This window comes from Gasterosteus aculeatus, chromosome 20 (assembly GCF_964276395.1).
Source record: "Gasterosteus aculeatus chromosome 20, fGasAcu3.hap1.1, whole genome shotgun sequence".
NCBI classification, from domain to species: domain Eukaryota; kingdom Metazoa; phylum Chordata; class Actinopteri; order Perciformes; family Gasterosteidae; genus Gasterosteus; species Gasterosteus aculeatus.
Window position 1 is genome coordinate 13,808,889 of NC_135707.1, and position 16,414 is coordinate 13,825,302.

The following is a 16,414-nucleotide window of genomic DNA, read 5'->3' on the forward strand; positions in this document are numbered from 1 at the left end:
TATGGAGCACCAAACCAGAAGGATTCGCAGAAGAATGGTGTGCAGGAAAGGGTTAGAGTGGTCGATAGGTGACCTCTTGTGGTGAAGAATCATACATCAGCTTTGCACGGAGATGTTGCATGAGCACGAAAGCACAAAGCACGCTGGGAGAAAATATTTGAATTCTCATCATAGAATTTACATGAGATATGAACGAATGCCTACATCATGACTAAGGTGTGCTGTTATCTAAAAAGCTTGTGTAAACTAACCACAAAGGTGATGACGGTGATGATGTTTGCAAAATATATTACTAATAATATTTCAAGAAAAAACGACTTCCAAGTCTGTTAACTTCGAAGTGAATCACTACAGTTTCTGCCCTGAAACGTAGTTGTGTCGACTGTGTTTCTGTATCTCCATTCGGGCCACCGCGCTCCAGCTGGCGCGCAGTGAATGCCAATGAGGATGACTGACGTGAGAATTGCTGACGAAGGTGAACTGAACATAGAAGTTAGACAGAGAGAACAGCAAAATACAGGAAATGACGGATCTTTGCCTTCAAAATAAAAGACAGTCGTTAAGGAAGTTTTAGACAGCCCAAATGCATTTAATTTAATTTAATTATGCACGTTGCATGATTCATTTTACACTCATGACATTATAGAATATAAATATTGTCTCACAGCTGTGTTACGTAGTATCCAATGTGTCGGTGGTGTACAATTAATTTTTTTGTGTGTCCTTCGTGTTCAGACTAGTCTGCTCGAGGTAAATAAGTCTCTTATTGTGAAAAGTCACACCGGAGGTCTGATCCAGTGATTAAATTGTAGTGACGATGCTGGAGGGAAAGTCAGTCGCAGGCACGGCGAAGATTATAACAAGTGGATTTGACAAGTAACTCCGTCCAAGATAATGACTCAGTGAGACAGTTTCACTTGAGTGAGTTGGACCTAAAACACTGAACATTGTATCGAGAATTGTGTCTTAGTTTTTTTTGCGTGGACTCGTGTCATCTCTGCCCACTGTTGGACTTGTTGGCAATAGAAAATACAAAGTTGTTTCGTCCTTGTCAAAATGTTGTTTTGGAGGTACATTTTTGTTAGAAACCCTCCCCGTCAGCAGAATAAATGTCAGTTTGTTGTGTCTTCCGTCGCAGGTGATAATGGACATCCAGCGGGTCTAGGAGCAGCAGCGGAACCACGCAGCCCGGTTCGCGTTCATCTCTTCGGATCGGAATCACTGCGATGACCGAGTCCTCCAAACCGCCCTCAGGGTGAGTCCTCGGGACAAACCTTACAGACACTCAGGACTGAAACGCGTCTAATCTTCTTCTGACGGTGATCACAAACTACTTTATCTTAGTTTGCCTCGGTGAAAATAAAATATGAATTAACGTTTTTGCCTCTAAAACGGATTAAATCTAAGCGAATGTTTTTCATTTATAAATAATGTGAGGTTTTTACCACCATTCCTGGCTTACGCTCTTTGTTTTTTAGTTTTATTATACGAGTTTATATCCAACAATGAGGCGTTTTCTTCAGCACAATAAAACCAGAGGAATTATGCCATTTGGGGCTTCATGCGGCAGCTGCTGCTCCGTGACAAACACTGCATAGAACCGCCTTTGCTCATTCAGATCCTTCCAGCAGATCCCCGCTGCCTGTTTGCATGCTGCGGGTCCCCGGCACGCACTGACTGTACTGCTGCTCACTGTGCACCTGCTTTCTAGTGGAGAGGCCCGGGCATCAACAACAACAACAACAACACCAACACCACCTGTAGGCTCTCCGCAGTGTGCTTGTAGCTCTGTGTAATTGTTCCACCGCTGTGATATGTTTATTCAGCTCTTTTTGTCTACGGGGAACATACGTGCATTGGAACATTTGACTTGTTCATTGCAGCTTTTAGTAGATTTGAGGGTTTGTAAATTGTAAATGAAGTGGCTGAAGTTAATTTTTGGCTTGTGCAACTCTTTGTTTGAGTTTATTCATCAGTTTTCGTGTTCTCACTGATAAAAGGATTACAGATTCGATTTTTTAAATTGCAATAAACTTATGGAATTGTTTTACAACTAAATCAAGGTAGAGTTGTGAGGTCTTGGTAGTTTATTCATAAAAGTTGGGCACCATAGAGCCACAAGTCGCTGACCTCATCAATCTTGAAGTTTACCTTCTAATTATTGTTTAAAAATTGTCTGTCTGTCCTTTTGACTCACACCTTCTTAGCTATCGTGCACTAGCTCTTCGGGACGCTCTGAACTACTCCATCCGTACTGTAGCACTGCGGTAGACAGTAAACATGGGCGTTCTTCAGTGGCAACAGGAGTAGTGTGTGAAACACTTCCACACAGTGTTAATGAGGTAAATGAAGGTTCGCTCCATTTCTCCTCTGATCTTTCGAGTAAAGGTCCCCTGAAACAGATACTCTTAAATACTGTGATTTCAGACACTCGAGCTCTTTGGTCAAACAACAAAGTAAACTGGTCACAGAGTCCGCTGGCAGTGGACCCAAAATGCCCCTTTGTCCAGTCAGTGTGTGAAATTTCTGACCATATAAATTACCATGACAACTGCCTTTGTGTTGACGGCGCTCTTTCGTCATCACACAGAGAGTATCTACACAGCCCCGTCTCTATGACACACAGCTCATAAAAACTACATGTTCGCAGACACACACACACACACATCATAGTCATTCACCTGACGACTGAGGAAGAGACGTGCTTGGAGGAAAGTGGTTTTCGTTCGTACATAGACGTTGAAATCTGAGTTGTGTGCGTGTATGTGTGAGTGTGTTAGTTTTGGGAAGCCCGAGTGTGAGCTGGTGGAAAAGAAGCTTTAATTCAGTCGCTGTGAGTATTATAAGCCTGTCATTGAGCATGGAAAACAAAAGGCAACTTCCTCCTAGTGAGTGTATTGCTCACAAATGTGGCCCTGGCCGCTTGCCTCCAAATATTGTCGTCAAAATACTTTACCTGAACCCCCCCCTTTTTTTTAAAAAATGCCTCTGACTTGAACCTAATCACATTTCTGTTGCTTTCTGTGAGTCCAAGCATCACGTATGGTGATTATTTTATTGCTTTTTCCTAAAGTCTGCAGCATCCTCCATGTTGCTCTGCTTTATGTCCAGACCAGCTGTTTAAGTACTTCTGCATGCTTGTTTGTGTCTTTAGTGAGCTTTAGTCCAGAAGCCTCTGATTAATTGGGTTTTGTTGAATGCTCGTAATTTTAGCATCCAATGCTAAATCAATAAGGAAGCAACAGACGTAAACAGAAAGAGAATGAGACGTAACCGCTCTAAAAAACTCTACTAGAATTCTACTTAACCTAATGGAGTGTTTGTCTTTTCCCTGTTTGTTTTCCCGGACACACACGCCTGTGTGGCGTCTCAACCTTGTGTGCGAGTGCACTTTGGTCACATGGTTCAGTTTTTTGTAGAGAAACACATTTGCTGCTGTAAGAACAAATTAAAAACATCCCAAATCTGTGCTGACACCTGCCTGACTGCTGGTAGGTCGCACATTTTATTTGAGCGCCATCCGTCGTTTGTGTTTGTGTTGGTGTTGCCGTCACTTTTTGCTTCTATTCAGTTTTGAAACGTACCCACAGGAAGACCAGGCTGGCATATTTTTACAGATAAATACAGCACGGGATTACAAATAACTGTCCTCAGCTCAGCACACACCCAGAGGTAATTACTGCCTACCAACTGTACTGTTTGCACAGCAGTTGCTAGCTGCAGTGTACATGCTCATTGATGTGAAGCTGTGCCCACTGGCCGGAAATGTCAGACTCACCCTTTGAATGTTGAAAGTATTTGAATGCCATGTGTGTCTGTCAATCCAGACCGTCTCCTACAGTATTACCAGGCAGACACGATGTATTTGATAAGATAACGCGATCGCTTGGGGCTGTTCCTTTTCCAGCCGGGTGACTCAGATGTTGGGAGATTTAGAGACGGATGCAGAAACAGGATCCCCACCCTTTCTTTTCGCAAAGAAATCCCAATTAGACGATTATGGCTCCTGTGGTCAGCCACGAGCTCAGCCCTGCTGACTAAGGGAGCTCCAGCTTTCCTCTCTCAAAGGAAGGCTATACTGTACTCACTTTTGGATTAGAGGTTCACATCTGGGGGTAAAGGGTTATTTTTTTTTATCGGTTCAATTTAACGGGCAAGGGAGAGAGCACTTGAGGCTACGGGTTTTTTGCCATGTATCTGGTAATATCTGCTATATCTCTATCACGCGTGCTATAAATAGAGAGGGTGTGGATGCATTGCTTCCACAAGCTCGTTCTGTGCAGATAGAAGCTTTACCAAAGTGCACACTGAATCCATTAGATCAAAAAGCACACTGTATAAGGAGTCAGTGCATGGTCGAAATATACTTAAATATACTATAAGACAGACTAGTAAAGTGTATGATTGTTGTACTTTGTTCCATGAACAATTTCTAAAGACAAAGTAGTTTTTAAATTAACCACTTAAAGTGGCTCAATCACTCACATTTTATAACAACACACCCTGTGTATTAGTGGCGGTCTAGTGTGGTTAAGTAGGGACGCCTTGGAAATCAGAGCGGCGCTGAGTACATTTACTCCCAAGCCGCCCCGTGATACATCGGAGACATACGAGACATCTCGACTGGCTCTATTTTTAGATGGTTGTCTACCTTATTCCCCACTATACGGCGTCTCACCTTTTTTCTCTGCTATCTGCCAACCTCCCTCCTCGCTGGAGGAAAACGTGGGCCGACCCCCCCCCCGCCGCCCCCCGCTGGTCTGTATGGCTGTGTGTCAGTCTCAAGTGTCTCCTGTAAGGTGGTTCTGTTCTAGAGTGCATCTCTGCGTGCTGTTAAGCAGCTGTCACGGGCGGCTCGGATTTATTTCAGGAGGCCTGCAGTCATATGTTAGTCATCGTGGTATGCGGGTTTGTCAGAGAGGCAGACGCGCGTGTTTGTGTGTCTCTGTGTGTGCGGCCAGCTGACTTGCCAGAGCAGCGGTATGGCCTGATAAGGCCGAGGTGGAGCCGTGCACTTTCTATCGCGCAAGTTGCCATGGTTTTGCTCGTGGTCTATTTATGAAAATGGCATCAATGAGCGCTACAAATGTCTTCCCATTAGCTAAACTGTATTTGTAGCCCTTTTCTGCAAAAAAAATATTTATAGATATAGATGATATCGATGTTTTCCTTCCAATCAAGGCATCGTGCAGTGTTTTTAAAGCTGTTTATCTGTAACATAATGGCTTTTACTCGTTTCCCTAGTAGCTCTCTCTAATTGAACACGCAGCTTAGGGAATAGTGAACAGACTAATTATTATTTCCGGCCGTTCTGCCTCTACATTCCGACTCCTTCCGTTGTTCTTTGACGTTGGACTCCGCCCATCTCTCCTTTTCTATTCCCCCCTCTGGTTGCTCTCCGGCCCCGCGGGGCTTCGTGCCACCTGAGATTCTCTCAGTCGTCCCTCTCACCAACCAGCCAGCCGTCCTCATCGCTCTTTCCCCTTTCCCTCTGTTCCTCCTCCGCTGTCCCAGCTGGTGCAAAGCGTTCATCTCATGTGCTCATTTCTTGTTGTGCTTATAACAAACCGTACGTATTCTTTAAACACTCATGCGACTCAGTCATTCGATCAGAATACATGTATCCATTGGGAAAGCATTTGGATGTTGCTTTGACATTGTGGGTGGTGGATTTGAGATGATCAAACTCGACTGATCAACTGATCAACATGCGCTGCAAAATGAATTGGGTCATTACTTGGAGATTTAATCTTTTTTTCACACAGTATGTAATAAATATTAAGAATACTTATTTTTCTATGAATGTCCAAGAAAACACAACTCTCCTTTTCCAGACGCCAATGCATTGATCCACCACAGTCCCTCAAAGGACATCTGGAGGAGATGTGACAGACTAAATGTCTTGAAACGACTGACGTGCTAAAGAGAGAGTAGGTTTACTTCTCGGTCAAGTACGATTTCCAGAGGAAAGATTGACCGTATTTTTTTCCAGCTGTCAGACAGAGGAGACACGCCTCTGTTCCTGCTCCTATTTTGGGAGAATTATTGTTGTCTCTAAATTATGTCTTGCATTAAACTGCCGCAGCGTGGCTCTGTGTCACCGGTCACGAGAGGACAAGACGACTACATGTGTCATGCGAGGAGGAGCTGACGTGGTGGAGTGATTTCTCTGCTTTAGGTGTGAAACAGATACTCTGTTGGATCACCTTGAAATAACTGGAAGGAGTGTGAGCAACCTAATTGATCCCTAAGAGTAACCGTTCATTAAGCACCTGAGGTGTGGTGTTGTCTTATTTTTTTACCTCCCTTGGGTTCTTATCTTGCTGTTACTGACTCAGGACTCGCTGAGCTCTAACCTGGTTGTACAAGTTAGTAAAGAAGTCCTCACTTCATAATCCGGTAAACCAGGTTAAACCATTCCAAGAGTAGTATATTTTTATTTTAAATGCCAGAACCAAACACTGTGTATGAATTCAATATGATATTTGATTATCTTTCAATGGAATCATATTGTAATTAAATCATTTATTGAGATCATCTGATAAGCGATTATGTCATTTTAATTGGCACTAGCTAACTCAAATTTAACCCAAAAATCTGATGAGAAATATTTTGGGGAACATATTTGAAAATTGCTAATAATAAAAATGACCAGGCCATAAACATGTAGCACACTGCTGAAACGTTGGGTTACGTTAAAACTCTTAGTGTGGAAGGATGGACTCAGCAGGACTGTGCTGGACCACCTCTGTGTGGATAGAGAGGGTCGGACTGTCATTGTCACTGAGCCACTTTTATAAACCACATGGTTGGTAATATGAGCAACAAGGCATTTGTTGAATTAGCAGTGCCTAGCAACTGTAAACAAATGTTTTGGTGGGCTCACATGTCTCCGATACTCACATTAAAGTACACGCCGCTCAAAGCAGTCGCCCCGCTCCCTTTCTGTACTCCCCCAGGATTTTGTTCCCGCTCATTTCTGCCTCTCTTTCTCTGGATCACCGCGTGCATTCCCCCCAAATCGACAGCTGCTACTAAACTGAGGTCTGCACTCTCGCCCAGTCCAGTCAAATAAATATAGGTTGCCATGGGCACACCGTGACACCGGAGGGGAATGCTGGCAAGGTATCAGGACTGTGAGTGTCAGGGGAGTGACTCCTGGGTCCAGGATGTGTATCATTCACACTGTTCCCAATGCATCGTGGGAGGTTAACACTCCAGTAGTGGGTGTGGTATTATTAAGTGGCGCTCAGGGATACAACATTCCTACTTTGTTCATGTTTCTATTGATGTGTCGGCAAAATATTCAAAGTTTTGAAGTTCTCTCTAATTGGTCAACAGTGTTACAAAATGGAGCCATAATCTTTTGAAATGGAGGTTGATTTTCTACAGCTCCAATCACATATTTCTTTGAGAATGATGTGCATTAGTATTATTGAACATCTAGTTTCAATGTCTTGCTCAAGGGCTGTTAGACTTTAGGACCTGAGGTCAGGGATCAACCTTATTATTGACAGCCGCCCTTCTGCTTACTGCTCAAACTGCAGTTAAAGTAAAGTTATAGAGCAACAGAGACACAACATATGGTACGGTACGTTGTAGCGTACTGTATTGTAACGTAGCCTGCGTTTGTGTGCGTTGGAGACAACCAGCCTTTGACCTTGATGTCAGTACAGCAGAAAAACATTCTTATGCAGTGTTTGTATTAATCAAACATTGCACATACGTGCACATCATACACTCATCGATCATGTGCCTCAGAGCTTTGGTTTCATCCGTTGTTTGCATTCTCAGAATGCAAAAAGCGTGTCATAAGCAATGTAGGTCAGTCTGCGCTGTGTTTTTGACCAGTCTACTACATTGGTTGTCTTCATTAGAGGATAGTGGCTCATTGTTGTAGAGACCCTATTGTCTCACACCAAAGAAACCCTTCATCTGACTGGATGTCCATGTCTCCGACACCGGACACGTCTGCCTGTTTGTCTCTCTGATTGACGTTCTGACTTCATTGCTGTAGTTCTGTCTGCTGCGTTAATGCTGGTAGGTTTACTCATTTCCACTGCGGACCTTGTTTTCTCATTGGTAGCATTCTGTACCATTGCGTTTCAGGTATGACCACAGACATGGTCGTCTCCAGTGTCTGAGCAGTGTTATGTAATTAAGCTTGTCAACAAACAGTCACCTGACTGACGTTCTTGGATTTGCATTATAGTCCCTTTAGCCCTGTGTCTACAGTGCTCTGGCCAAACCGGTAATTTGAGGGGCATTTTATTGTTGCACACACCCTGCAATCATCTGACCCATTTTCCAAAGTAACACTACTTCCAAGTAGTGTTTTAATTTGTCTTATAATCACATTTATCTTATTCCCTGGACAGACATGGTCCTTCTCTCACGTCCAGGATTGATTTATCCCAAATGACTTGATCGGGAGAGAATCAGGAAGGAGGTAGCTGTACGTACACGCACCCTCTGTAAATGCACTTGCACACACACACGGACACAAATCTGTTAACCAGACAGACGGCAACACAGGATGACTCGTAGGCTGCATACAGGCCGTAATCTACCCTCACAGGTAAGGTTATAATTGATTATGCCGTGTTGACAAAGAGCAAAAGTTACACTTGGTGAGATTATAGATCTCGTTTACTCTGAGTCTGTATTTGATCAAATACGGCCCCATTTTATTTTAATCAGCTATGGCAGCTTTAAGCTTTTCTCTCACGCTCGATCATATCTCCACCGTCATCATGACCAGTAAGTTAACGGCCGCCGTCCAAAAGGAAAATGTTCCCAGTTATCTGCCTCCAAATTCCAGCCAATAGATCAGAGTGGTTCTACCATAAGTAGCTGTGTGTGTGTGTGTGTGTGTGTGTGTGTGTGTGTGTGTGAGAGCTCATTTGTAACTCTGTCCCTGTAGCACCTCAGCACTTACTGCCCCCCTGTGCCGGAGCAGGGTTTCCTCCCTTACTCCCTCACCCTTTCTCTCTCTGTTTGCGCCCGCTCATCCTTACTCTGTGGGAGACGCGCGGCTTCTCCTAAACGAGTCTTTGTGCATGTTAGAGAGAGAGAGGGAGAGAGAGAGAGGGAGAGAGACTGCAGGCTGAAGGGAGAGAAGGATACTAGCTGACTGTGTTCAGCTTGGCCTGGTCCCAGTCCCACAGATTCACAGAGCCCAGTTCTGTTTACCTTTCAGAATACATTTCTCCCGTTTGCAGGTCTCCCAGCTGCTCACTTCCTTCTCTGTTTATTTCCAGGTGCATTTATTTAGTCGGAGCAGCTTGCAGCTGTGCGATTAGAAATGATCTGCATTGTGTTCATAGTCTCTTGACTCCATTATGATTAACGCTGTCAGAGCTTTCACTCCCATCCTACAATGAGTCAATGACACCATGGGACTGTGGGTGAGAGTTAGATGACAGCCGATGTAGCTGTTAATGGTTAACTCGGGGCCAGGTTAGAGTCCGCTCACTGTGCTCTCCTGGCCTTCTTCACACTGGGCAGGAGAACCATGAAGGATACTGGATAATACAGAGCTGGATTTAACAAGCACATTTCTCTCAGACTGTGGCTCATCCCTGCAGCTGGATTTACATTAAACAGCCTGACATACACAACGCGTGAGGTGGGTGGATGTTTTTCTTTTGTTATCTTGGGCTAGTGTATATACCGAAACGCGTGCGGTAAAAAGCTCTTTGTTGGCAGAATGAAGTGCTTGATTTCTGTCTAATCAGCTGCGTGTGTCAGGCCAAGTGCAGTTTACATTTGAGCCCAGTGGGCAGATAGCAGCATCTTGACGCCCGCATGTCATTGACACATGCCACACTTCCCCCCGCAGGAGTTGAGGTTGGACAGTCGCGTGTGGTTTTCATCATCTGTTGTTTCGCAATTTTCACAGAGATTCCAGAGAGTGTCCACAGCCCATCAATCCTGCTGTGCACCTGAGACAACCAGATTTTTGCTTAACTGCAAAGATGTTTTTTTTACTAGGGGGCTAAAACTCTAATATGATGAGATGGCTTCAGTCAATGACAGTCAACCATATGTCTACATTTTAGTATTACTCGTTGTAATACAACTCGTTGGATGAGGGGATCCTGTTAAATTAACGCTCTTTTAAAAGCAGACTGACCCGTAAGTATTTTTCTGAAGTACGGGTGCTTGGTGTGGTGTTAGGAACAAAAAGCAGCTGCTCAATGGTGGATCAGCTTGACAACCACCAGCTCAGCATATCTGTGAACTGTTTAGTAAAGAAAGTGGATTGAAATGTTGTGCCACAAACGGAAACAGAAAGACAGAACAAAGTCCCCGTGGAGGCCTCTGCTGAGCAGGCAGCAGTGGGTTGGACCCGTGAACCTGTTGTGCTTAGCAACCGAAACTGGTCAGACAGACAAGAATGAAAAAAATGAATCAATAAAAGTGACTCAGAATGTGGAAATATTACACCAGATGAATAAAGCAATGATTCATTGTTTACTTGACTTCATCAAGACCTTTTCTTTCACCAAAACACGTCCTTCTTGATTACGTCGTGACGGTTGTACAACACATTAAATAAATATCCTTTTTTATTTCTCAAACAAACAGTACTAAAAGTCCCACGTGAAAAAAAAATCTAGAATCTAGAAAACTACTACAATCATGGCAAAGCTTCTAACATTATTCTGTCTGTGTCCCAGGAGGAGAATGAAGGCACGTGCCCCGGCTCCGCCGCAGGCCCCTCTGCCCGCCCCACGCCACATATTTAGAAACGTTGGTCCTGATGGGGGAGGGACATCGGCCATGGACACCAAGGAGAACATGCTGAGGCCCACTGTGGATTTACAGCTGACCCTGCCGCGGGGAAACCAGACTTCAGTAACTGAGGACGGCAGGTGAGAGGACACACAAGCACAAACGTAATCTCTGTGTTTTGGGAATTTAGTGTTTGCTGACCAGACACGCGGCCTGGGACTTGTTAGCCGCGGCCCACGTCTGTTTTGGTTGCTGTGCCAGTGGGGCCTCGTCCAAGTGTCCTATTCCCAGGCCCAGGACAAGCTTTGTGCCAGAGGAAGGCTGTCCTGCTGGTGCCCTCTGTCCCTAATGAGCTTCTCTCATTTGGGGCGTAAAATCAGGGAGGCCTCCTTAGTTCAGAACAACATTCTCGTTCTCTTTTGATGAACTTATGCAATCATTTGGCCTGTATATGTCAATGTGCTACCTAGTAAAAGTAACTAATTGATATAGTTTTATTACTATTGCAGCCTTAATCTAGATCCTTTTATGGAAAAGGAATGTACAATGTATTATGACATCCTCTTTTTAACAACACCAATGCCTGACGCTGTGATAGGTCATGTGGTGGTAAGATAGAGGAAAAGGTGTCATAAACACATACAGCAGCTGAGTCAGACATATCTGATACTAAGCGGCACAACCCTCAAATATTAGTTGGCAATCAAACGGGGCAATTTAAGACAACAATATTTACTGTGTAAGCAGTAAACAGTATACATGTCCGATGTAATTTTAAACGGTTTATAGATCAAATTTGCATATTCTTTATCTACTGTTTGTTGTGGGAGAAATGTGGGATTGATGCTAATACTGTAAAGTGCAGATGTGATTATAGTTTTACACTGACGTTGCATCTTTCTAGTATACGGTTTGCTTTTCCTGAATATCCACCTGCTGTAACAACTTCCAAAGAATCATCATTGATTTATTTTTGATTAATACATTGAAATCAGGATACCGTCTTAACTCTTTAACCATCTGTGTATCATAACCCAACCTGGATTGTAGAATAAAATTATGCAGAGTACAGTTCAACTCCTGCACAGTAAGAATGAACAACGCTTTGCTACATAAGCATGGGACAAGCGTATGTTCAAATACATTTGACAAATCCCTTTGAGAGTGACTGTTTATTGATACGAGATGGTCTTTAGGAGCACATAGTAACGCAGCACACTGTGTTGGTCGTCCTTTTAGTTATTGTCAATGGCGTCCTTTGTAGTGGTAGCTCTCTCAGTTCTGTCATCTGATCCGACTGCTCCTAGAAACCTAGAGACTGTCTCTAGGTTCCTTTATCCGGGGATTGACAGGTAGCGCTGAGGGCCCCCTCGACCACACATGGACACACAGGGCATCGAAGCAGCACATCTCGTGGCTTGATGGTCATGTCAAAAAATACCCTCCAATTTGTTGTTATTTCTCTATGCCAGCATGTTTTGTCGCTGCCATTTTATTGTTTCGAGGCTCTTTTCAGAGCTTATGTCTAGACAGACCACACAGATTAATTGACCGCCTTTTGTTGTTGTTCTAGGACGTTTTTTATTCTCCTCCACAACAATGGTTAAGTACATTTTTAATTAATGGGCATTTAATCTACAGCAGGCCTGTATAAATAGACTGGGGGGTTACAATTTTGTCCTTTGTATTTTGTCTACCAATTGGTCAAATTCCTGAGTGCATTAGTGTCCCTGCTTTTGATGTAATGAAGTAATTACTATTCCCTTTGCAAAGTCAAGCTTTGTAACCCCTCCTTCCCTCCTGCCTCGCTCCCCTTCTCCCTCGCTCCCCATCTCCTCCTTTGGTTCAAACTCCCTCCCCCTGTCCACCCCCCACACCCTCTCTTTCACTTTCTGTCTCTTCCTCCCTCTCTCAGCAAGGCGCTGATGGACCTGCTGGTCGAGTTGTGTAGCCGCCACCACCTGAATCCGGCACTGCACACCCTGGAGCTGCTGTCGCCCCAGGGACACTCTTTGGGGTTCAAGCCCAACGCTCCGCTGGGCTCCCTGGACGTGGCCTGTGTCCTCATCAAGGAGAAGGTCTGGGAGGACAGAGTGGTGCGCAGACCGGCGCCCAAAGTGCCAGAGGTGAGTAGCAGTGGAGCTTGATGGTGTTACGCGTATGATCTTTTTGGCACAGTGACATCTTATATGGCGACAAGGGAATACAGATTAAACAATACCAGCGTACACGACAACAAGAAATAGGAAAACTACCCCCTAGACAAAGCTGTCTAAGCTGTTTTTTTTTGTAATGTAGCTCATTGCAGCCTGGGATGGCAGTGAAAAAGCATAAGACGATAGTGCTGTAGCCCTCTGTAATGTCCATCCCTCCTCTCTCTGCCTTTCGCCTCTGACGGCTGGCAGAAAGCAAGGCCAGTGAAGCCTGTAAGGGCGCATGCTAAGGTAGGAACCCGAGTTGGATTCACTGGCAAAGCAACGGAGTCAGTTCCCTCATACATTGGTCTTTCAAGTGTTCCTTTTTTTTTGTCTCGATCACCTGTCTCTCGGTGTCATCGCTTCTCACGACTCGCTTGGCTATCTGTAACCTATGTCCCCTGAGCATTAGTGTCTTTGCTCCTCCCCTTTTCTCCGTCTGTCCTCTGCTCTCCTCCTACAGTTTGAATATTTGATGAGTGCCTTACCTTTAGTTACCATGCATTATTTCTCTGCCCTTCTCAGGGCTCCGTGGCTGCTCTCTCTCCCTTTGACCCGACCCGGCCTCAGGCCAGAGTCTGACGCTGTTTCAGACCCTTCTCTCCGTCATCCCACTTCTCTCTTTTATCTGTCTATCCCAATTAATTCAGTCTGATAAGACATTTAAAGGTAATTCTAATAGAATTGATATAAAAGCCCTGGACAAAATGTTAGAAATGACATTTCAAAAACATGCAAAACAACTAAAAACACACTTACGGAGTAAACATCTCACCTGGCGGTGCAAGCTTCTATTAGCTCGTGATTGCTACTGTAGCTCCATCCAGGTGCATAAGCACACAACTGGATGAGATGACCTGCCTGTGCTAGTTTATCGCTCTGAGGACCAAAACCCGGAGAAGATTTCAGCACTACACACTTGTTGTGGATATTTAGAAAAATGCCCCCGACAACACCGACTACTTTTTTGATAGTTTTGACTGTGAAACTAAGGTCTTATAGGGACTTTATTAACCTTGGAAGAGGCCCGCTGAGGATGAAGCATTTTATGAATATTTCAGGCGCTTGAGTAGTGTGTTTGTATAGATGCTGATGTGAACCATCCCCATCACGTCTCTATAATAGATCACCATGTAATGTGTAGACTTGACCACCTGAACACACGCACACTATTTAATAGTCTTTTTTTCTGTCAGCAACCAAAGTCTAACCTGAAGTTACTGATTGTTGAGGAGTCATTACGTGTTTGGATGTCCTGCTTTCTTGCTCTCCTTCCCACATGTTCTACATTGCATGTTTACTCTTACTCTATATTACCTCGAGACAGCAGTTTATCTCTGCTGTCTGCTCTTTGGTTATTATGTTCAATAAATATTTGTTGATACTGTGATGCATGTTGTCATTATACTGCCTAAAGTCATTGAGCCTTGTTTGTTTAGTCTTATTTCTTCCATCAAAGCTAACCCATTTCATAATTGTATGAAATCAATGTCACGTGACTTCAGAATTGGAGAATGTCTTTGATAGTGATCTCTAATGAGCATTTTATTGCATCCGTTTGTTAGCCATTAATGTCTCTATTTACCCCCCCCCCCCCCCCTTTTTCCCTCTCCACATCAGAAAACTGTGCGTTTGATGGTGAACTACCACGGCAGCCAGAAGGCAGTGGTACGAGTCAACCCGTTTGTACCACTACAGGCTCTGGTGCCAGTCATCTGTGACAAGTGCGAGTTCGAGCCTGCACACGTGCTTCTCCTGAAGGACGGCATCAGTCGCCACGAGCTGCCGCTGGACAGATCTCTGACCGAGCTGGGGATCAAGGAGCTCTACGTACACAATCAGAGTCTAGGTAAACCTTGCCCTCCTGCTCATGTCATGAGAGCTTATGTTTAGGTACCATAAGTCAGCACAAACGATGGCTTGCTCATCAACCTCCACTCCCCCGACCAACATAGCCGCTACACAGTCCTAGACTGAGGTGGAGTGTATAGAACCAGGGTGTGGCCGTGAGCCTGAATCCCTACCATCTACATATGTGTAAGTACGGACGAAAATCCCATTTTTTCTCAAGGAGAATAGATTTTAGTGTCAACAGTGTTTGGCTTTGGCCACCGTAAAACGGATTTTACAAGGTCAAATTTGGTAATGGGAATAAAAGTCTTGTTGGTCCTTAGTAGGTTAAACAAACTATGGGTGTCATACAATCTCTGCCATTATCAGTTACTTGGATTCCAATGCAATGACCCACAGAACCAGAATCACATTGTCGTCGGACGTACGGCATGGCTAGCAAGTAAATATTTTTTTACAGTCCACACCCACTGCTTTCCATATTCGGTTTATGGTCATGATGGATGTGAACATTCTGAACATTACGAAATGTTTATGGTCAAATGCTATTACACAATGGTCATAATCTGGTATTTAGCCTTTTATTATCACCATTTAAGGATGTGGAACCTGTTTATCAGTTTGCGTCAGTGGTTCGACCCTGCCAGTGGTGCTGCAAAAGTGTGAATATAACAGATTCATTCTTTATTTCTACGCTGGTCAGTTATCTAATAAATTACTGCAAGTGTTTTTAAAGCCTGTTATGTTTTCCAGTTTTCCAGCATAAAAGGGCTTCCGCTCCAACTCTTAACTACTCAGGTATAAGTCATGATAAGTCACGCCTGCCTTAGAGTTTACGTATAACCCAATGTGCAGCTGCTTGCTTATTAACCCTGCTTTTTTATGCGTTGGACATGCATGTCTGCTCCGTAGCCTGAAATAAATCATTTTGGGTTTAATGTCATTGTAATGTTGACACTTGTTTTGACATCATCTATGCTGTTTTATTGGAAATGATTTATCTATAAGACGAGTTGACGTATAGTTCTGTGTTTCCAGTTCATAGTTTACACTGCGTCCCGGTCCTCGAGTCAACAGTGTTATCATGAGACATTCTTACATGCCGCTTTGTGGACTGCGAAGACAAAAATAAAGCTTTAGCGCCCCCTGCTGAGGACACGGAAGATTATTCTGCTCAGTTCTTTGTGAATACAAATGTAGTATGTAGACCATTCTGACATGTTTTAAAACATTTATAAGACATACGGAGTAAGGACACAAAGTAACGCAAATGTATAGATTATAATATTATCATAGTATCCTACTGTCTCTGAAATGTGCTGTTATGTAATTAACCTAAGCATGCTGTGAGCGTTGGGCATTCATTTCTACTAAACTTCTCACAGAGCTTTTTTCAGACTCAACGTGATTTGCTGTGCTTTATGAGTCACTTTTATGATTCATGGGCAACTCCTCCCTTGATCCCCCTCTTCTTCCTCTTTTACTTTTCATAGACTCCTTCAGCTCCAGTACTAATAGTTTGAACAGAGCAGAGAAGAAAGGTCTCTTGGGTATCTTTCAATTCAGCAGAAGAAAAAACAGGGTAAGTTCCAGATCTCTGTGGGTGCAATTTGTTCAAGTTTTGGTATTCT

The 16,414-nt window shown here is 43.9% G+C and overlaps 1 protein-coding gene across 11 annotated transcripts in view; it reads left to right on the forward strand.

The window, feature by feature from the left end:
- The first annotated feature begins 787 nt into the window (after positions 1–787).
- Positions 788–16,414, forward strand: part of cobl (cordon-bleu WH2 repeat protein) — a 41,905-nt gene continuing 26,278 nt past the window's right edge. For 6 of the 11 annotated variants that reach the window (XM_078094099.1, XM_078094100.1, XM_078094104.1 and 3 more), the window contains exons 1-7: positions 788–921; positions 1,139–1,255; positions 10,683–10,877; positions 12,653–12,863; positions 14,553–14,781; positions 15,537–15,581; positions 16,277–16,365. In XM_078094099.1, the coding sequence (XP_077950225.1) occupies positions 1,227–1,255; positions 10,683–10,877; positions 12,653–12,863; positions 14,553–14,781; positions 15,537–15,581; positions 16,277–16,365 (798 nt within the window). In that variant the 5' untranslated portion in view covers positions 788–921; positions 1,139–1,226. Of the gene's footprint in view, positions 922–1,138; positions 1,256–9,474; positions 9,629–10,682; positions 10,878–12,652; positions 12,864–14,552; positions 14,782–15,536; positions 15,582–16,276; positions 16,366–16,414 lie in introns of those variants that run through there. The other 5 variants (XM_078094102.1, XM_078094107.1, XM_078094108.1 and 2 more) reach the window with 3 other exon arrangements.